Source organism: Passer domesticus, chromosome 2 (assembly GCF_036417665.1).
Source record: "Passer domesticus isolate bPasDom1 chromosome 2, bPasDom1.hap1, whole genome shotgun sequence".
NCBI classification, from domain to species: Eukaryota; Metazoa; Chordata; class Aves; order Passeriformes; family Passeridae; genus Passer; species Passer domesticus.
Genome location: NC_087475.1, coordinates 6,151,583 through 6,173,631, shown reverse-complemented (window position 1 = coordinate 6,173,631; position 22,049 = coordinate 6,151,583). Strand labels below are relative to the sequence as shown.

Here is a 22,049-nt window from a genome sequence, read left to right as displayed (position 1 = left end):
CAGCACTGCAGTAGCAAGCATCACAGAGCCTAGGTCCCAAGTTCCCCAGTTCCCAGGGGAGGAACCAGCACAAAATTACATGCTTGCTCTCCCTAAAGCTGCATGCCTCAGAATAGCCACAAGGGCTGGGGGGAACGGAAAAAAAATAAAAATAAAGAGGCAAAAAAGCAACAGGAACAACGGGGCTGTTTTACCAACAGCAAGAAGATGTACTACCAATTCCTGCTTTCCCCAGGTTTGTCTCATAAAGATCAACAACTTTGGAAAGTTCAAGGTACAGGACAACACTGACCCCGTCACAAAACAGAAAGGTCGCTCTGATTGTCTCCTCTGCCCATCAGCCCAGTGCAAAGTATCCCCAGGCACCCTGAGCTGTGAATTATTTCAATCCCTTCCAGGGAAAAGGCCAGGAAAGCTTCATCATAATTGCCACGCAGCAATTCCTCAGTCAATGCACTGAACTCCTAAAACTTCTGGGGTTTTACTTGGGTTTACCTGCCAAAAAAAGGCCCATAGGCTCTCAGTTTTCTCTTGTAACACTGAATACTCATTTGGACAAGAACAAAACCCACGTCTCCTGCTGCCCAAGACAAATGTGCCACCCAGCACAGTTATGCTGGTTAGACAGCTGCAAATACATGCACAGCACCAGGCAGAGCTGCTGCAAAGGACTGGGTCCAAAGGCAGCACTTGTAGATTGGTCTTTACAAAAAAGACAAATATTTATTTCATCTTTCCTATGACTTGTGTGTCACACGTCTAAGTGTTCATCTTCTCATCACTGTCGTGTGTTGTATACACCTAAATACGTCCAGACTCACAGGAAATGTAACAAGGAAATGTTACAGATAAATCACATCTGTAACAAGGAAATGCTACAGATAGATCACATCTGTAACAAGGAAATGTTACAGATAAAATCATAAATATATGCTGACTTTGGAGGCATCAAAAAAAAATACATAAGCAAGTGTTCACTTCCTTTTTAACCATTTGAAATTTGGACCTCTGCAATTAATAAACCAAGTCTGCTACACAGCAAATTAAACACTTCCTAGATATCTTGATTTTGCCCACAGGTGCCTGTGTCCTAGTGATAATCAGTCCCTAACTTAGGTGCTGACTCACGCCTGGAATGCTACCAGGATCCTGCATCAGATGGCAAACTGATTTTCATGCAACACATTTAAGAGTACCTTCATCAAGCATGCAGCACAGGCCTGGGGATTAGTGCTCCTTTTTCTTATTTTATCTTGGTTAATATCAGGGGTAGAGAAGAAATTTGGATAACGCCTTTAAATATATCTCTATTCCCTTCCTTTTTGTTCTGGTAAAAAAAAAAAAAAATATTACTTGCTAAGAACTACCCACAAGCAAAAGCTCCCTGGCCCTAACATGGAATGGAAAGTACTTATTACTGATGCCTGCACCACAAGGTAATAGAGAAACAATCAAGTCCTAGGTTCTCTTTGGGCTTTGTCATTTCTTTTGCTCTTTACCTCCCAGCACTCGGGTACCAATTGCCCAGACACCTGGTCTCTGTTCAGGAATTGATTATAACCAGGCTACACATGCACTAACCAAGTATGGACACTAAAAAACCCAGAGAAAGAACAGGACATTTTTAACCACTGCAGATGATAATTAAGTTTCTTCTTCAGTACCCTGGCCATTCTTAATAAGAATTATGTTCTCATAAGCCAAAGCAGCAAGACTGAATGCAACCTTTTTTTTTTTTTTTAATTTGCAGTGTAGAAGCAGAGTCCCAAAATTTATGGCTATCATAAATTTAGAACAGGTGAACTCATTACAGTTAACAGCAATACTTTATTCACACTGGTTCCCCATAAAATGTAAGCCTCAAATCCAATTATTCGGTAATAGTTTTGTAAGTAAACAAAACACCATTTAGGATTTGAAAACAATGCATCTTTCTGCTAACAGAGGCAGAAAGGGGAAAAAATGAAGCCAGCACAAGACTATGCAATAATTTCATTTTGTAAGAAGATTAACACAGAGCAGAAAGCTCCAGCTCTGGCTGGGAAAAGAACATATACTTTGTGCTAGCAGAGTTCCCTGTAAGTGGAATTTTGTCCGGGTTGTTAACGCACCTCTTCACAGATAAAAGAAACCACAAGAGGAAGAAGAAATAACATTATTTTTTTCTAACATTACCTCAACTAAAGCCCATTCTGATTTCAGCCCTTGTCAGGCACAACTTGAGCACTCTCAGCGGAGCAATCTGCAATGCATTGTTAAACTGCACCTCAAAGTTTTGATAAGTGGTCCTGCCATTTTTATCATGCTCAGCGGGGACAATCTGGTCAGGTGTTTTTCCTGTGCTTGTTGAATTCCAGCTATATTTGGAGACCAACTGTTCTCTGTCCTGCTTTCTCCAATTAACTGTGTGTATAAGGGTGGAGAGGTGAAGGTGGGAATCAGGCAAGGAAGAGATAATGAGACTTTCTTAAGAGTATATAAAACTGCGCTTAGAAAAGGCTGAAAACCATACTGAAAGTAACGAGCATAATGTTAGCCATGAAGGCTCACTAACAATAGATGTGAAAGGGAAAGAAGACTGGAGTACACAGAAGGGAACCAAAAGCCAAGGCTCCTGTGAAAGTTACAGGAAATATTAGAATATTTGTGTTTAAAACCCAAGGGTCAGAACTGTTTGCAGCACAAGGAGTCCTGTAACAGCCCAAAGCTCAACTACAACTCCACTTAACCTCATCATCTCCTACACAGATGCAGTCTTGCCAGAAAATTAATGGAAACTGTACAAGTTCTACTGCTTGTAGAATCAAACTTGAAAAAAAAAACAAAAAAAACAAACACATATATCTGAGATTACGTTGAACTGCACCTAAGTGACCTGAGGTTCAAGCACAGTCTCAAGTGAAGAGCGTCATCACAAGAGAAACAGTGCCAAGCCAAGAGGAGAGCTTTACCACTCTGCTCCCAAACACGCTTGGCACATCAGCAATTCCCTGACAGCAAACATGCCATCTTGGACTCCAGCCTGCTTCCCTCATGGCAGGAGAGGCAGAAAGGCCATGAAGTTTATTTTGGCCTTGAAATTAATGAGTAAGATAACATGATCAGCTAATGAGATTATATTATGCTGCTTTGAAGAATGAGCAGCAAGATTCTTGGAAACTCTGACACTTTCCTTTCTCACACCACACAGGCTCTCTGCCTAATCAATGAGGAAACATGAAGGCTAAAAGAGGAAAAAATATTGGAGGGGAAGAACATACAAGTGTGGCACCAAACAGGTTACCACCTCAACACAAAAAATTTCTATCAGAATATAGGGTATTAAAAGCTCTAAGGGGACAATCAGTGTGTTTATTTATTTAGATGCCTACACGTTAGGCTAACACCTTATTATATCCATCAGCATCCTCTGAACAGAATCCAGGCACAACAGCATCCCATTTGGTTGCCTCTCTCAGATCAATAGGGTTTGCTCTTCTCCATTTTGCACTGGCAAGCCGTGCACCCAGGCACAGCCCGGCTCCTCCAAAACGGGCTTTCCTTCTTTCTTTTTGTTCTAGACCGCTCCCCCACTTTTCCCCCATCCCTCCCATCCATCCGTCCATCCATCCGTCCATCCATCCATCCATCCCACCCGGCGGGGATCCCAGCCGCCCTGCTCCCGGCAGCGAGCGGCCAGCCTGCGCCTCCCGGGACGGCATCCATCTCACCCGGCACGGGCAGGACGCGTTCCAGCCGGGACCATTGTGCCCTTCCCCGCCCCGGGTACCGCCCGCCGGCGCACAAAGCGCTGCCCCCGCCGGACCGAGCCGGGCCGGGCCGGGCCCGCCGCGGCTCCTCCCGAGCCGCCGCAGCGGGGGCGGGCACCGGGGCCTTTCCCAGGGGCTCCCGGCCGAGCCCCCGCTGCGTGCGGCAGCGCCGGGCGGGGATGCTGCCCCGGCCGCCTCCCGCCGCATCCCGGTACCCGCGCCTCGCCGGCGGAGCGGCACCAACCTGCAGTCCCCGCCGCCGCCTCCTCCTCCTCCTCCTCCGCCTCCTCCTCCTCCTCGGGGAGAGCCGGAGCTGCCTATGCCCGCTTCAGCCTCCAGCCCCCGGCGGCGGCGGGCTGGCTGGGCGCCGCTGCCCTGGGCAGGCGGGCAAGGGGCGAGCGCGGCGGGCGGCTGCGGGAGCGCCGCTCATCGAGTGCGGCAGCCCCGGCTGTCGCTGCCGCCGCTCCCCGCAGCCGCTACTTCCTGTGCGGCGATGGTTCAGTTCCTCCCGGGCCGCTGGGGGCAGGAGAGCCGGGGGGCGGAGGAGGAGGAGGAGGAGGAGGAGAGGGGGAAGGTCGGGTCAGATAGCGGGGGCGGCAGCGGCCGCTCCTCCCGCCCGGCGCGGCTCCGCCCCGCAGCGCCCGGCCGGAGCTCCGCGATGCGGCGGAGCCGCCCCCTCCGCGCCCAGCGCCCCGCAATCCGCTGCGCCCGTGGCGGCCGGGGGGACAGCACCCAGCCCTGGGGACGGGAGAGGGCTCACCGGAGACATGGCTGTGGCTCCCGCCGCTGCCCCCGCGGAGCGCGGTCCGTGCGCGGCCGGCAGCGCATCCCGCGGCACGCACGGAGGGAGGGAGGGATGCGGGCAGGGAGGGAGGGAGGGAGGGATGCGGGCAGGGAGGGAGGGAGGGAGGGATGCGGGCAGGGAGGGAGGTGCCCGAGGGCCCGGCCCCGCCGCAGCCGCCCCGCGGGGCTGGGAGGGAGCGGGCGGTGCCCGGCTGCGGTGGGAGAAGCCCCCGGGAGCGGGGGATGCGCTCGGGGAAAGGCGGAGATGGAGCCGTGGGGGATGCACGGGGGAAAGGCTCGGTAGGGCAGGGAACGGGCGCGCAGCGGTGATAATAAATGGCACAGTCCCCGGCCGGGATGGAGGGAAGCGATGGAGGGATGGGGCTCGGCTGCTCCACGCGCTGTGAATCCCTGCCCTGCCGAGCACCGGGCGTGGTGGAAGCGCCCCGGGAAAGGAGCAGGATCTCACCTGGGCTGTTTGATTGGTGCAAATGTGACACCAGCAGACTGACGCTGTCTTTTTGTTCCTACACATAAACATAAAGGAGCAGGTCGGAGCACATCAAAGGCTGAACAAGTTCGTTGGTTTTGCAGAGTGAGTTTTAAGAGATGATGGTTTTGTTTGGACTCATACTCGTTCTGCTCAGGGTGTGACGGCATTGCGTGTAAGGTCTGTCCTGGCCAGAGAAATTCAGCATGAAGAGGTTTTTATGGGGAATAGTGAGTTGAGATAGGGAGATCTTCCTCTGCTTTCTTGGATGCAGCATGAGAAGAGAAGAGAAGAGAAGAGAAGAGAAGAGAAGAGAAGAGAAGAGAAGAGAAGAGAAGAGAAGAGAAGAGAAGAGAAGAGAAGAGAAGAGAAGAGAAGAGAAGAGAAGAGAAGAGAATCTGAACATTTTACAATACCATTTCCTAGTGTTATCCTTCAAACACCTTACTGATGCCTCTAAATAATTAGGTACTCTCTCCAAGATGGTGAGTGCGTGCAGCTCTTAAAGCTTTTTCTTCAAGATCACATGTGTTCATTACATCTAAAAGGTAGTTCCAGAATACAGATTTTGAGGAGATTAACATTAGGCAGTAACATGGAAAGAGAGAGTCACAGTGTTCTCTGAATCTTTACAATAAAGCAGATGTTACCCTCAGCAGCTATGGCAGACCTATATTAAAAAAAAAAAAAAAAAAAACAAAAAAAAAAAAAAACCAAAGTGGATTTAACTGTGGTTTAGGTTCCAAATGTTCTCCCTCTTTTGCCTGTGATATATGACATCCAGAACATCATAACTCGACCTACTTTAGAAAAGTACGCACAAGGAATATCTAAATATTTATGTTCTGTGTTAACTTGAAGTGCCAATAAATCCCTTTATTGCTGTGCCTTTACTGCCATCCCAGTGCTCTCAACTGGTTTCCAGTGTAGCAGGAGGCAGAGATTTCTGCCCTTGGGTCAGGTGGGTGTGTTGCTTTTCCTTCCCTCTCTGTCCTCCAGCTCAGCTCCTGCTGGCAGTTCTGCTCAGCCTCGTGTAACGCTGCTCAGCCCACGCTGCCTTGGCCAACCACAAACCCTCTGGCTGATCTCCTGTGCTGATGTGGCTCTACAGGAGGCTGCCACAAATTCCAGCAGCCTCCCTGGCTTCCTGGAGAACATCACAGGTGTATGTCAGTCCTCCCATGCAATGGAGACAGGACAAAGGCAATTCTTCTGAAGTGCTGAGCCTCCTCTTTCTCTTTGTTTTCCACACAGGTATTTGCAACTCATTTTTCTCCTGCAACTTTTGTGCTTGGAGAAGGATGCTCATAGAGTAGCACTTCAATTTTTTTTCTCTGTGTGAATTTTAGTGTACCTCACAAATCCCTTTCCAGATAAGAAATAGCTCATTCAGAGAAATGATCTCATAGAAGTGAGAAATGATCTCATAGAAGTGAGAAATGATCTCACAGACGTAGCCTATGGCAGTTTGACTGCAGAAATTAAGCATGATGTAATTCTTCAGTCAGAAAAACACTCAGATTGTATCACCAACAGGACAATTAAGCTTGCCTGACCTGTTTCTGGTCTACCCAAATTTTAACTACAGCACAGTATAAATCCCCTATATTATTAGATACTGGCAGTCCTACCTTGCAGTGCTGATTGTGTCCAGTGAGAGTGTTGTGCACATAAAAATCAAATTATCAAAACTAAAACCTGAAAGGATGGTGCATTCGTGGGATATTTTAGCATGAGACAGATAAAAAAAAAAAAAAAAAAGGAAGTACTTTTAAAGTTTAGCAATAAAAATGGTGAACACAGAAAGAGCTTTTTAAAAATCCCCAAAGGTAGGATTACTTACACAAACTTACAAAGTTTGCCAAGAAATGAGTTGCCATATTCCTGCTCTGCTGTGTTCTGACATCGCCTGGCAAATGACATCTTCTCTTTCTCAGCACTTAAGAGAGCTCTCTGAAGTTCTGGCCTTTATCTCTGGGGTGAAACTAAGAGCAGCTGTCCTGGTATTTATCCATTATCATCCCCAGGATTAAAATAAACTCTTCCACAGAAGAGTTTGCTTTGTGTATGAAGCAAGATTTCAAATAAAGCATTACTGACCTTTTCAATTGAGTAAAATCCCCTTAACACATCAAAGCAGTTAAAATCTACTTAAGAGCATGAGTGAAGCAGCTATTTCAGAGAACCCCAACAAGTCTGCAGGGTCTCCTGGAGGGAAAGTCTCCTGCTCTGATCTTCACCTGTCACTTTTCTGAAAGTGTGAATATAATCAGAAGCAAATTTTCTTTCCACCTGAAGAGATTCTCTAGTGCCCATTTCACCTGCTGGAGCACCTTCCTCCCCAGGTCTCATTCTGGCTTCTCAAACCATTGGTTAGAAATCTCTGGAGAAGATTTTCATATTAGTTTTCAGTCCTGAGCTGTGTCTAAAGCATGTTCAACACCCTGGTGCAAAGGCAGCTCCTCGTTGTTTCCAGTCAAGAGCAGAGCAGCCCCAGTTCCCTTCTGGAGTGAGCAGAATCCAGGCAGCCACTTGAATATTGGTACAGCAGGTCCTGCACGAGCTGCTGAAGGGTCAAGGAGACTCAGAGCTGACACTGGACTGGGGCTCATCTATTCTTAAAAATCCAGGGGTGCTCCAGCAAGCACAGATGCACAGCTTTGGTCACATGTGTGAAGCACAACAGCAACAACGCTCATTTCCTAGTGTTGGCACATCCTGTCCCAAATTTAAGCTCTAATTAATTTGAGGTCTCAAGAAAAAACACATGCTGACACAAAGCATTAATGTGAATGTGATACAAAAGATGGAGTATTCAGAATTCATCTCCCAAAGTGGTTGGTGCTTTAAATCTGACATAACTGAATATCTGCTTAGTTTGCCAAATGTTCAGCATTGCCTTCTACTCATTGCTGCAAAATTCCCTGTTTTGCTGTGCTCCTGGCAGGGTTGTGCTGCTGTTAATGACAAATTAACAGAAATCTGTTGATTGTTAACATGAGCACAGCTTTCTGCCAGTTACCTGAAAACTAATTGCTGTTAGAGCTGAAATTTCTTAATGCATAAAACTTTTTTTTTCCCCTTTGAGAAAATGTGGTCAGCTTTCATTGGGTGATTTTTGAGTTGCACAAGCACTAAAAAAAAGTTCTCTCACCACAATTACAAAGGCTTCCAGTATGGTAGAAGAAATGATTCAAAATAAAGAAGCTGCAAGCTAAAAATACATATATAGAGGGCATTTCAGAAGGGACTGCTGATTTGGAGTGCCTGTGTACACTTCAAGGGCCCAGCTTTTCAAAAGCTGTTGAGTTTGTATAAACAGTTCCCTTCCAGATGTCTCTGTTATATATATGCTTGGTGATTTTTTTCTCTCTTTCTCCTCTCAGATTTAGTGTTAGCTCAATTAGGGATGAACTCAGAAAGTCTGATAGAGTTGCTTATGAGACTGGAACACAGGAATTCCTGTTTTAGGAATGCCAGATGATTTTAGCCAGAGGTGACATCCCTAGATTTTCGTCTCCATGTTTGAAAAACTTCAGGCAACTAAGCAGAATTTAAGCAGGAAACTGAGGCCCCTCTGTGAGGTGGGAGGTGAGGAAGGCAGCTTAAATTCCTTTTGTGCACTTTAGAGGTCTAAGTGCTTAGCTGCTGTTGTGGTTGGAAATGGACTTGAAATCATATTAAATCCTAGTGTAGTTTAATTTGGATTTTCCTGGTGCCTTGTAAATTTCTTTGAATGAAATCTTAATGAAAATATATCGTGTCAGCAACAGATAAGTATGTGCATATGCTTTACTTGTCTGTATCTTTTAAAAGGGTGATGAAGTCTAAAAAGGTAAATAAAAAGTAATGTCATATTAAACTGCTTCACTGGGCAGAAGTAAAGAAAGTCAGTATTTTCTCTTTTCCACTGGAAAATTAATTCTACTTCTTTACAGAAGAGTCTTCCAATACAAAAATCACATGATGCTGGGAAATAGGTCATGCTGCTCAGGGAAGAACAAAACCTTGCACAATACAAACACTATACAAACAATAAACATTTTGCTGTAACTACAATCCCCACACTTTCTCTCAAAATTTCATTTGTTGTCTTTGGATGCCCTGAGGTGAATTTTAGTTCTGTTCTTCTCACACAGCACTTGGAGCTGAACCAAGCACTCTTGATTTATACCGAAATTGTATATTTTTGCCTGTAGTCTAGGGGCTGTGTTTTGTACATCTTTTAAAGGAAAAAAAAAGCACTTGTTAATGTTAGTGGGCGCTTTTCTGTACAAAGGAAGCAGAATCACAATCCTATACACAATTCAATCTGAGGAAATTCTGGAAAAACACTATTTTGGTTTAACCCCTCTTAGCAGTATTTATTCACCCCCTCTCTCAGCAGTTTATTTTCAGCCTCAGGAGCCTGAGCAGGGCTCGCTGTCCCAGCCAGGCCTGTTTCCCACTGATAACACAGGCAGCCCAGGGAGTGCAAACATCTGTGCTTTAGATGCTGAGAGGGAAATGAATCCAGCACATGCTGTGTTCTGTGGCTGCAGGAGCCTGGGTCTGGGAGGGACCCTGGAGATCACTTAGCCCAGTGCTCATTTATCTGGTCCAGGAGCTACAGAACCACCTCAGATAAGATTAAGGAGTCTTGAAATGCACCCATGAAGGTTTTCATTTACCAACAGAAAGCCTTGGGTTCAGCTTTGAGTGAATCTACTTGGTTTCCTTTAATGAGCTGGTTTTCTGGCTTGCATGCGTGTAGGTTTGGTTCTGAGTTTTAGTGCCCTGTCCCATCACCCACCTTCTGAGCTGTGCACACTCCCCAGATCACAGAATAAAAGAGAATTCATCTGTAGAAAACATCCATACAGAGAAGCAGGACAGGGGTAATGAAAACCCCACAAAACACATGTGGGGTCAAGGAAACAGAGTGGAGTTCACTGGGGGTTCCTAATTCCGAATTTCCTGGTGTTTGCCACAGACACAGGAAATTGATTTGACGCTGTTTGAGTCTCTGAAGTCATTCTGGAAGCTTAGTCAATTGATTTCCCTTTGCATTGCCAGAATGGTGGACCTGGGCCAAAATGTGAGTGCAAATTAGGTCCCCCAGCCTTGGGAATGCATCAGGAGAGGTTCTCTGCCAGCCACAGTACCTGGCTCTCTGGGGGCACTCCCACACTGTGGGTTTTGCTGTGTTGATGGTGCTGGTCAGCACTGCAGGCAGTGCCCCCAGATTTTCATCTGAGTGCTGACAAACCAGCACACCTATTTCATGCACTGCTCCAATAAAAGCCTCCTCACTCAGAGCTAAGCTCTTCTCTTTTGGCCAGAGCTGCTGGCAGGCTGCCCTGTTATGTATAAACATGTAAACCACAAAAAGATAAAAGACTGCATCGTGCCAGATCCCTAATATAGATGAAAACTTGATTGCTTACCTCTGTGAGGAAGAAGTTGCTTTTTTCCAGGTTTTGGAAGCATTTGCAGCTCAGTAAGCTGCTGTTACATGGAAGGGGATGTACTTTCCCATCATGGTTTTGATTTACTTCAAAATGCTTTTCTGGAGTAATCGATGGCTTTGCCAGCCTAAAACTCAATAAACATGGTTTTAAAAGGGCAAAGATTTAGTGGTGCTGCAGTCTGCACCATAAATCTCTGTTGATTTATTAATGAATGAATGAGGCCAGAGATGATTGTCCAATATTATCTGCCATCATTGTTTACAATCCCTGATTTATGGGCCTGACTCCTTGTTTTCCCAGGTGTGGTTTGATGATGTTTCTGGAGTCAGACTGGCATTGTGACAAAACACCCAAGAGTAAAACCAGCCCCTATTTCTGCCATCAATTGTAGGTACAGGTACAGATAAACCCCCAAGCTCAGGTGGGAGCTAGTTATTACATTAAGTGTCCATAAAACCAGGTTGTGGCAACATTTCTCTTAGTCAGGCTTATTTGTATGGTTTTCTCTGTGTGTTAATCTCTATGCATGAGTAATCCCCACACAATGAAATGAAAATTGAATGTCACGCTGTCTGTTTGGTCTGTACATCTGTTACTCGTGCTCTGTTTTGCAGAATGGTGCATTATTCTACATATTTTATTGCAGATTTCAGCATCATTGTCACATTTCTGAGGGTAAGAGGAGAAGAGAAAGGAGCCAGTGGACATCCCTCCCTGCAAGAGCATGGAAGGCATTTGTAATTCATACAGCCTTAGAAATCCCATGGCTGATGCATTGCTGCTTCAAAATCTACATTCACAAAATGCAAGTTTGGAGAAATGCCAGTTCCACCATCATGTTACAACCTGGACTTTGCCAGAGCTGGGAATGGCAGATTTGGTGTCATCACCAGTGCTTCAGCACATCTGCAGCTGGGAAGAAATGTTTGGATGTATTTGTGTCAGAAGAGAAAAGCATAAATTACTGATATGGAGTCTCTGAGGCACATCCAAGTACATCATCACATGAAGCAGCCTCTCTCCTCTCAAATGAAAAAAACCCAAACCAAAATCCCCAAAGCAACCATATTTGAAAGAACCAGGGATTATTCAAGTGCTGTAAGTGTAATGCACAGTGACCAAATGCCCCAGTAATGGAATCTGCTGGAAAGGAAATGAACCATTGGTGCATCCCAAGTTTCCTATGACAGATTGGGGCTGTTAAGATTGTACTTTCTCCCATGTATACACTGAGAATGAAGAGGTCATGATAGCAAACTAAGAGTGGGACTGTTAGTCTGGAGTCTAGATTAGAACATGCCCCTTAATGCAAACAGTTTCTGATTAGAAATAGGATATCCATTAATCCAAGTGCAAGAACTGTGACTGACTTGACAATGAGATTAATGCCTCTGTAAAGTCATATATATATAAGTCAGTATTTAAAGGATTCATGGAATAAACACTTCCCATTGTAAATGCGAGAATGAATTTGATGAACTACCAAACACCCTTGTTAAGACAGAAAAAAAATTACTTTCAGATAACTTGTTTGGAAAATGTTTGCTATGGATAAATCTGTTGGTAAAAACATAGCTGACATTTCAGAGCTCAAACCAAGCAAACAAAAAGCAACACAGAGGCAATAGATTTTGAGCAGAGCATCATGGCAAAGAGCTGACTTCTCTAGTAACACCCTGTGAATCACTGTGAGGAAAAGGACAGGCAGAAGAGAACAGGAGGCCAGCTGAAACCATCCCAGGAAATTGCTGTGCAGTACAAACTGAATCAAATCAAAAGCATGAGTGGATATGTGCAGACCTTCCAGAAGTGTATTAGCACTCCAGAAGGGAAGTGGTAGATTTCACATGGCTTTTTGATATCTGCCAGGAGATACTGATAAAGGCACTGCAAGAAGCAAAGGAAATTCCTCTCCTGCAAGACACACGGTCTGAGAACAGAGACCTTTGTTGTGTGGCCTTGTTTACAATCCAGAATTCCTCAAATTATCACTTGAGAGTGGAGAAGATTCTAGGAGAAGCTGCATGGCAAAGATCACTGTCACATGGAACGTCACCAGAAACCACTGAGAGGAAACTGAGCTTCTGAAATCAGCACAGGAGACACACACACACCCAGACGTGCTGCTTCACACATCCTCCAGGACGAGGGACCAAATCAAGCCTCACTAAAGGCACAGAAGCCTTGGATTCAGCAAGGAATTCAATTCAGTATTGGAATATTGGGAAACTGCTCCTGCTTCCTTCTTTTTCTTTCTGAAATACAGTCTTGGGCAAGACTGACAACAACAATAATAACAACAACAATAATAACAACAACAATAATATAAGTATCCTTATGAGTGGCTTTTGGGATGAGACACAGCTTGTTGGTGTTTCTGCAGTCAGCAGAGCCTCGGGAGCCCTGCTACTGACAGACTTCTTGCAGGTTTGGATATCAGGGCAGCTCCCACTAGGAATTTTGGCATTCCCACATGCAGTGCTGGTGCCTCTGGGCACTGCAGGACTCTTGCCTGTGCCAAATGTGGGTGCAGGGAGAGCCAGAAGAGGGACAGGGATTAACTCCAGACACCTTTTGCCCCACAGCAGTCACCAGTGAGCCTGGAATGGGTGCTTGGAAATGAGAGACAGCTGTATAGTGTGTGCACTGTTTATTTTCAGTTCAGGTTTGGAGGAGAAGGAAAACAACAATATTGCTGGAATTATGCATCATGTATCATACTAGTGTCTTGCAGCGTACATTATGGGCATTCATCAAGAAATATTCCATTTGTTTGTGGTGCATTTAAGCAATGAATATTGGTACTTGTATTGCAACTTTATCTTCTGACTGTAACTGTGTGAAGCTCAAGCATTTTTGCACCAAGTGCATTTGTCACTGATGGGAGGAGGTTGCCATAAATACATTAATTACTAACTGATAGACTGCTACAAAGAGAAGGTGGTTATATCTAAAACAAGCCTAAAAACATAGATGTTTCCAAAAAGCATGTCTAGAATCTGCTGGTTCAGTGATACCAAGAGCTAATATTTCCCAACTTGTCTCACTTGGCTGTGTGACCTTTTAATAGTGAAAGAAGCAGTGTGCTCTGGCTTTGCTGCAGTTGTATTGTCATCTCAACAGAATTCCATGTCATCAAAACATGAAACAGGTAAAAAAAGTCAATACCTGAAAATAAAATCAGCAGGATGTTCAGTTCTAGAATAAGTGTAGTTGAAAGATTTTCTTACCCAGTAGCTGAATAAAGTATTGGAAAATTCTAAAAATATGAAGAAGTTCAATTACTTGCACAATCAGAATATCTGAAAAATACTTTCTGAAGCTTTTGAGCTAGAGGAAGAGAGTGAGTAATCATTTGTTTGTCTAATAATTTAAATGCAGGCAGGTACCAGAGAAGGTTCTAGGCAAATAAATCACAGATGTGAAATATTGACTTCCCACATATTTTTCAGTTTCATTCTTTTTCAAAAGTGCTTGGCATGAATTCATATCAAAATAAATTTCTTTATTTTTACTGTCATTATATCCCTCAGCACATTAGGAATGCAAAAATTAAGCATTTGGATAAATGCATGTTAGAGCAGGTAATTAATTTAGTAAGTACATACACAGGTCTTGTTTACAAGAAAACTGTCTGACAGTGTAAAATTATATATGATTGCAAAGCAACCTGTTTTAATGGCTTTAATGCAATAATAACCAACTTCTCCAAATGAAAATAGCAAAAGTATGAAGGGCCAAAAAAAATACTTAAATTGAGTATATAAATCAGTGAATAGCCAACCACTTAACTGATTATTGAAGTGACTGTGGATTCAAAATTAGAATTCTTGGGTACTACAATTTCCAATCCATAAAAAACTATGAGAAAGGGTTTTTTTTTTTTCCTCATACAGAACATGAAGAGGGAATATTCCCCACAGCATAGCTTTTAAAAGCTGTTGAAATGTAAAGACAGGATACAGACACACACAGAGTGCTGAAAATATGCAGGTACATTTTGCCTGACTCTCAGCTGCCCAGTTACTGTTCAAGAGAGAAAAAAATATGTATTTAAGTGGCAACAAAATATAAAGGAGAAGCAAATCCTTCTGGTTTGGAACTTGAAAAAAAAAATAAAATCTTTATGTCATAGATCAGCATGCATTTGCTGTCTGTGTACAGAGCAGTTTTCCAGTCATAGGAATAACTGGAAGTATGAGAAAGGAAGAGAGCAGAAATTAATATCTTGATTTTTCTTTTTTTTTTTCCAATCAACAAGATATTTCCTCCTTACAATATATCCCATCCACCACGCAGCTTACAGAACAAGTGCTGATGATTAGAGTGCTTCATAAGACAGTCTGAACATGGGGTTTTGGGAAAAACTATAAAAGTTGCCATTTCCAACTGGGAGCCAGCTCATTAGAAGGCATGAGATCAGCTCAAATTATGCCAAGAGGGAGAAAGAAGAAGGCAAAAAGATGCCAAGGTAGGCTGTTACAAGTATGGATTATTTGCCTTGCTTTAAATTTAAGACATATTTAACAAAGGGAATGTTTTCTGTTACTCCTTCGAGACTTTATAAATAAATCTACTCTGCTTTCTGTAATTTTTCCTTGGTTTTAATTGCTCAGGACTCCGGGGTCCTGCTGTGGTAGCAGTCTTTAAATCAGTGACTGATGCACAACAACATCCCAATATTTATTTACCTACCTCTGAACTTGGTTAGAGGAAGGTAAACAATCTTTCTAGGTTTTAGTGGGTGTTAATTATTTTATTGTAAGGCACAGTGAGGCGTCTGTTCCTGAAAAAATGCCTCCTGTGCCTTTGGAGTGGCTTCTAAGTAAATCCTCCCACGTTTCCCTGGTGGGGCAGCCTCACTGGTTAAATGGAAAGGCAATCCTAAATTCACTCTGATGCCTCAGGTTTAGCTTTTATATTTTTCAGATTTCAATATGTGGGTCTGGGCTTCATATCAGGGGATGGTGAGCTCTCTGCACAGAGCAGGGAGACAAAACAATTCCTGCTCCAGCTGGGCACCAAGGACAAATGATCCAAATCTCAGCCCAGGAGCACAAACCCCGTGGGCTGCAGAGAGAAAAACAAGCAGGATGGGACTGCAGGGGCTAAAGCTGGAATTGGACAATTAACTCAATCTGCAAATGGACCAAAACTTATAAAAGTGTGAGACCCCATGATCTGTTGTCCATTTTGTGGCCATTTTGGGTTGTGCTGCCCAAGGTGGATCCATTGAGGCCTTTTCATAAATCCCTGCTTTATTCTTCAGCTCTGTCCAGCCTCTGTTCTAGGTCAGCCTTCACAAGGCATCAACTCAAGGATCTTCAGCGTGCTGAACCCACCCTGCCCTTCATTTCTAGCTGCTGCCAGCTGGTTTGTGTCCCCCAGCAGTGCCCCACAGCCTTGGCCTGTCTCCAGTCCATACCAACAGCCCTTGTTTATTGGGAAGGGGAGATACAGACACTCTAACCATGGATGTCTGCAGGGAAGAGTTTGGTTTTTTTCCTTCCTTTAGCTGGTTTTTACTCCAACTTGCTCCTTGGCATTTTCTCTGATTAGGAGGGGCAGCAGAGTGGTTTGGGTTTGGGTTTTTAATGGGTTTTCAAAGGCTCAGCAGCAATGTTGGACTATCAGGTGCTGTACCTGTGTCAGGAGTTTCTGGCCATCACCATCAGATGACACAGAAGAGAGGAGTTTTCCTTAAGTTATGCTTTTAAATGTCATCAAGATAAGGGAAAATTCCTACAATCTTGAATTAAAGGTTTTTTATCCTCACTGCCTCAAGATCATAAGCATTTATGATCATAATAGATAGACATACTTAACTATTGCCTTTGCAGCATTAAATTTTACAGCTGCTGCTTGCAAAATCTGCTGTTCACAGTAGTCTGAATTTATTAAGTCAAGGGTTTAAGGGCAGCTTCTGTCCAGAAGAAAAAAAAAACAACAAACCAAACAAAAACAAACCAGCTAAAACCCAGCAATACAGCCAGAAAACGATTAAGACAGGTCTTAGGAAATCTTAGTTCAGTGTAATTGCCTTGTCAGAGAGAGGAAGGGAATGTCATGTTCATGTTGCTTCCTCTTCCCCTAAATCAAGAAATGGAATTAAGTGAAACTGATGCAATCAGGGCTCTGATTTGGCTGTGTTTGTGCAGCTGTGTCAAGCAGTGGCAGCTCTAATCTCTGCCTTGCCATGACACAGCACAGGCTGTGCAGGAGGCAGCTCCAAGGAGCTCTCCAGTACAACTCTCTCCACTGAAAACTTCCCCCCTTCTCCCTTTCTTTCTCCTCCATTTTGCCTACATTAGCACTTTGCATGGTAGTGTTATATCCTATAATATGTCAGAAAATATGCAAAAATGTTTACAGTAAATCTACACAGTTTATTGCAGTTTTGTTGCCATTTCCCTAAATTTGTCCGCTAGTTAAAATCAAAATAAAGTCCCCATTAAATGAAAGGGCAGGGGATCCTTTCTAAGCACCAATGTCCTCTCAAATTCAAGGTGCAGAGGAATGAATCACAAAGAGAGGAGGGCAGGGAGGTGGCCTTGGCAGCCAAGGGGACAAGGTGGTGTTTTGTGTGACCAGAGGCCCACATGCTGAGCTGCTCTGGGGAATTCTGCACAAAAGTCATTATTAAGAAGCAAATAAACACTGATGATACATTTGATCAAAAAGAGGAGAGCGTGGTATGGGATAAAACTGTTGATTGCTCAAGGGAAACCTCGAGACAGTCACAACTCCTTTCAAAAGAGCAATCTGACCACCCAAGAGAGGTGATGGGTGTTGCAAAGTTCACTCCGTGAATAAGGAAACCAATTTCCTTCCCAAGACAAGCAGGGACCACAGAAGTCCTGCTCTCCCTCTCCTGGGGCTGAGCCTTGTGGTGTAAATCTTCCATACAGCCTCCCACATTGCACTGGTGCACACCAACAGCAGCCTCACATGACATATATAAAATTTTGGAACTTTTGACCAATTTAGAGGCACTGAATAAAAATAATTTGTGAATCAGGAAGAGTAGTGCAGAGAGCCACAAGCTCTGGAAGCCATGCACAGCTAGCAAGTGGAGGATTCAGTTGCAGACAGAAACCTGTGCAGAGTGGTTTCACTGCAGCTGAAGGAGAACCTGTCCCCAGAGGAAGTAAACCTGACTGAATTGTTCAGGAGGGCAACATGGTACCAGCTAATGGCAAAGAAAAACCACCAAGCAGGCATTGGGTTAGCATGAATTCATGTCTGAAGAGAAATTTAATCAAGGCGCCAAGGACATGACAGGAAGAATGTCTCATTTCCTATAAATCAGCTCTTGATGACTGGGTGATAAACGAGATTTGGGATTTCTTAAGTAGCTCAGCCTGTTTCGCTTAATAAGGAGAGAGTGATAATTATATGATAGGCTGTAAATATCTACCTACAGGGGAGCAAAAATCTGATTAGAGAAGGCTCTTCCACCTACCAAACAAAAAAGTCCAATTGTCTAGATGAAGCTATAAACTCAAACTAAAAATGACATGCAAAATCTGGAATGTAACTATTACCAAGCTGTACTAATGCTGAATTCCCATTTCTTGAATCCATTAGGAAGCTGCAGCAATGGAATATTGGATTTCCTACTTCTGATAATCTTAAAACTAAAAAAAAAAAGAAAAGCTATGTTTCTTTGTTGCTTTGTTGGAGTTTTTAAAGTGGGTTTCCCCCCAAAATATGTGGTTTTAACAAGATTTTTGGGAAGGTAGATTGTGTTGTAGAGATGATTACCCTACACAACCAAAACTCCGTGTTATTTATAATCTGCAAATCCCTCTTTTGTGCAAACTCATCTTTTTAAGGTGCTCAGCAGGGTTATCACAAGTTAAAGGAGTAAATTTTGGTGGGAGCTGCTTGTTGAAACATTGGTAGCCCCTTACCATGGCATCTTCATGGAATTCTCACTTTGAAATCACAAAAGTGTGTGAGAAACAGACCCAGAGCTGTGCAGAGCAGCACCAGTAAAATGACAATGTTCTGGAGAGATTTTTCTCAAGTACATCTAAACAGAAATAAACTGAAATGATTCACATGACAAAGGGAAATATCTGCAGTTGAAATTAACTGTCACATCCATCAAATTTTGGATTTAAGCCTGGCACTTTACACTAAGCAAGAATTGCTTCCAGATTTCCACCAGTCACGAACTGACAGTCTGGGCTAAACAGACCATAATGTGAGTGCTAAGAGAATTTTGATGAAATTGGACTAAGAGTGAAGAGAATTCTAAAAGCTCCACATCTGGTGGCTTAGAAAAAGAAAAGTTTCAGAGGAGGGAAGCTTAATCCAGTCCTGGTGTAAGTGAACACAGCTTTGGATTCCTGTGGATGATGCAGCCACACACTGAGATGGAGCAACAGCACTGCCCAGTCACAGTGGGAACTTCTCTGGTTAATTTTTTTTTCTCTGCCTTAATTTTTAAAAAATCAGGACAGAGATCCAACAAAACACCATTTCTGCTCCTATTCTCCAGCCTCTCCACCCAAGGCAGGTAGAAGAACTTTGTTACAGAGTCTGGAGCCCAAGGGTTTGGGCAAACATGAGTGACCATCACTGGGATATGAATTATATGTCCACATATAAAAGCAGAGACAATACCAAATATACCAAGACACAGAGAGAATTCCTTGGGTTATTTCCACACCTTATTTTTGCAGCTTTTCAGAACAGCAGCAGAGTTTGGTCATGTCTAACAAACATAAATAGCCTTCTTCTTAACATGGTTTTGCTTCCAGACTTGAGGCATTATTGATTGTGTATCAAGGTTTAAAACCAAATTAAATGCAGTAATTTGCCCCCAGGAAAACTGTGTACAAAAGATGTTTCTCCAAGCAAATCTTTAAAGTAAAATAAAAAACCAAAAAGCCAAAACACAAGAGGAAACAAAACAAAATAAATCCCTGTTGCTTAATTAAATCTCTTCCTATGTGACAACAATTTTTCTCTTTATAGAGAATTATTTTTGACTTTGATTGTGAAGAACACTGGTGGAAGAGCTCTTGTGTGAGCCACAGCAAGCAGCAGTGCCAAAAGCATAGCTAGGATTTTGCAGGGTTGCTGGGACAGTAGTGAAACTGCTGTTGTGTCACCTAGGAAGACAAAAATTATGCACTTTTCACAAATTCAGACAAAAATGTGATCACAGTCAGATTTGAGAAGGAACATTGCACCAGACTGAAGCTCATTTTCTACCCTAGTACACTCTGCTGTGTTTTGGGATGTTTCTAACATATCTTTTTTCCTCATCTCCCAGAACTGCATCAAACCAGTCAGCTTGCAGCATTATACATCGACATCCAAGGAGAGAAGAGGGAATAAGGCATTTCTACCAGCTCCACTTGCAAAGCTCACATGGATGAAAATCAAGCACTGTGGTGCTTCTAAGCAGCCCTTGGCTGCTGAACCCTGGAGTTTTTACTTGTCATTTAAACACTGGGGTTACTGCTTGTGGGAGCAGTCATGTCTGAGCTCTCTGGAATTTCAGGAGTTGGGGGAAAGCGAAGTCAAACTCCCCTTTTTTCTGTCTCAATTAAAAATGCTGTGATTCCCAGGGTGAGAACCTCTTGGGCAACACCTTAATGGTATTAGCTTTTCCTTCAGCACAATTAATAGGTGATTTGCAGCAATCCCTGCTGATGAGGGCAAGCTCCTCCCTGCTCCCTGTCCCACATCTTGCCCCAAGCACCATCCCTGCCTCTTGGATGTCCCCAGAGCATGCTGCTGTTAGGGTATGAGCCATTCTTTCTCATTTGGGATTTGGGAACCTCTGCCCCAGCTGGCAGAAAATCCCAGCTGCAAGGAGCTCTGGTGGGAAAGGGATTGGCTGGAGAGGGTTCCCAGTGTGGGCAAGGCACAGAGACCTCTTTGGAGGAGGCCTTGGCAGGAGAGCTTGCATTTGGGAGCTGATGGATAAAGAGAGGGCAGCCCATGAACCCTCGAGGGGCAGCTGCAGGATCACTGAGCAGTTTGGGTGGGAAGGGACCTTTAAAGGCCAACCTGAACGCCCAGGAGAGAGATGCAGGGAGGACACAGAGGAATGGGGGCTGATGTGGCATGAGATTGCTGGAAAGGATGGGAAATGCACTTGGCTGGTGCCCAGAAGAGCCCAAGCCCTTGGATTTATCCCTGCTCTGTCCCTGCTCCTCTGGGCTGTGCCCTCATCAGGGACAATGCAGCACACCCAAGCAGAAGGCAATTAAACTGCCTTCTGTACAGCAGCAGGGACTCTCTTTTTAGCTTTAGAAAGCTGCTCTCCAGGGCTTAAATTGAACTTCAGTCTACAATTGAGCAGCACTACAGGGGCTCTGCTCTTGACTGGAGTACCTGGGAATTACTGCAAGGTAAATAATAATTTCATAATATTCATGTAAGCCTGTTGTTGGGTTGCAGAGTCACACACTAGAGTTTAACATACTGGCATAAGGCTGCTCACTCATAGTCCTGCAGAGGGTGGAATTGGAAGGGCTAAATAGCTGTGAAGGGGTTACTCTGACATTTCTTCTGAGGGTAACATGGGTTTCTCTGCCTACAGTTCAGTAGATCCATATGGAGGATTCTGCTTTAAAACTGGCTTTTGTTCAAGGCTCTTCAGAGAATTTCCCTGCTTTGCTTTTCAAATGCAGTCACAAGAGGAAAGGAAAAATATATCTGAACAATTTCACTGTTGTGGGATTTTTTTTTCTGTAGTTTTGCTATAGCTGCATATTATTTCCCTCCTTTGCAAAGTAGCTTTGAAATACACAAGATAAAAAGGGCAGGGAACATTTATTTTTATTTAGTATTACTATTTACTGTGGAGACCTTATAATTTGGATAAATTTTCCAGGTACAACCGTAGCCTTACAGAAGTCAATAATAACTCTCCACTGCCTGTGTGGGACTGAGTGAAGGGAAAGCAATCCAGTGGTGGGACATTGTTGGCGTCTTCTCTTTTCCAGAGATACTACTCAACCCAAATCCAAACAAACTTTGGCTTGACTTTTGGTTTTATGCTCGAAGGTCACAAGTCCCAGTTTTGTTTAGGCTGCACATGGACCTGCTTCTAAAAACATTGGACTCTTCCCACAAGTGCATCTGGTGTCTTATCTCTGATGCCCAGGAAAGGAGCCTCCCCCCTCCTGTCACACTGCTGTGCTGAGAAGGAGCCCTTGTAATGCACTGAGAGTAAAAACCATGCAGGACTTTGTTAATCCAAAAAGAAGATCTTGCACTGGGACTAAAAATAAAACACTCCAACAGGGTGTAGCTCATCCTTGTGCCAAGAGATACTGAAGGGCTGTTGGAATCAGAGGACTCCAGAGGGCACCAAAGTTATCAAACTGCAAACTGATGGGTGTCAGGAGGATATATGTTGGTCTTTTGCTCACCTGGGAGGGTGACTTTCTGGTGGCAGATATTCCTAAATTTGAGTAACAAACTAAAAACCCATCCTGAACTGCAAGGACTGCAGCTGTGATTAGTAAGATTATGTTTCTACACTTTGCCTGTTTTGCACTGAAATAATTTTGCATTAATTTCTCTGACTGGTCAACTGCTTTTTTTTTA

General features: G+C 43.9%; 2 protein-coding genes and 1 long non-coding RNA gene across 6 annotated transcripts in view; 2 read left to right on the top strand and 1 right to left on the bottom strand.

Annotated features, from left to right (window-relative positions):
- The window catches only part of AGPAT3 (1-acylglycerol-3-phosphate O-acyltransferase 3), an 85,068-nt gene extending 80,440 nt beyond the window's left edge, over nucleotides 1–4,628 (bottom strand). For 2 of the 4 annotated variants that reach the window (XM_064406992.1, XM_064406998.1), the window contains exon 1: nucleotides 3,994–4,229. The gene's annotated coding sequence lies outside the window, so the exon portion shown is untranslated. Of the gene's footprint in view, nucleotides 1–3,993; nucleotides 4,230–4,509 lie in introns of those variants that run through there. The other 2 variants (XM_064407002.1, XM_064407000.1) reach the window with 2 other exon arrangements.
- Nucleotides 1,396–7,922, top strand: LOC135290726 (WAS/WASL-interacting protein family member 3-like). Its single transcript, XM_064404653.1, has 3 exons — nucleotides 1,396–1,436; nucleotides 3,561–4,553; nucleotides 5,078–7,922. Exons 1-3 carry the CDS (start codon nucleotides 1,396–1,398, stop codon nucleotides 5,103–5,105), a joined length of 1,062 nt encoding a protein of 353 aa, XP_064260723.1. The 3' UTR covers nucleotides 5,106–7,922.
- Nucleotides 7,923–10,840: 2,918 nt separating this feature from the next.
- Nucleotides 10,841–22,049, top strand: part of LOC135292915 (uncharacterized) — a 30,316-nt gene continuing 19,107 nt past the window's right edge. The window contains exon 1 of the long non-coding RNA XR_010355067.1: nucleotides 10,841–14,943. This is a non-coding gene — a long non-coding RNA (uncharacterized LOC135292915). The remainder of the gene's footprint in view (nucleotides 14,944–22,049) is intronic.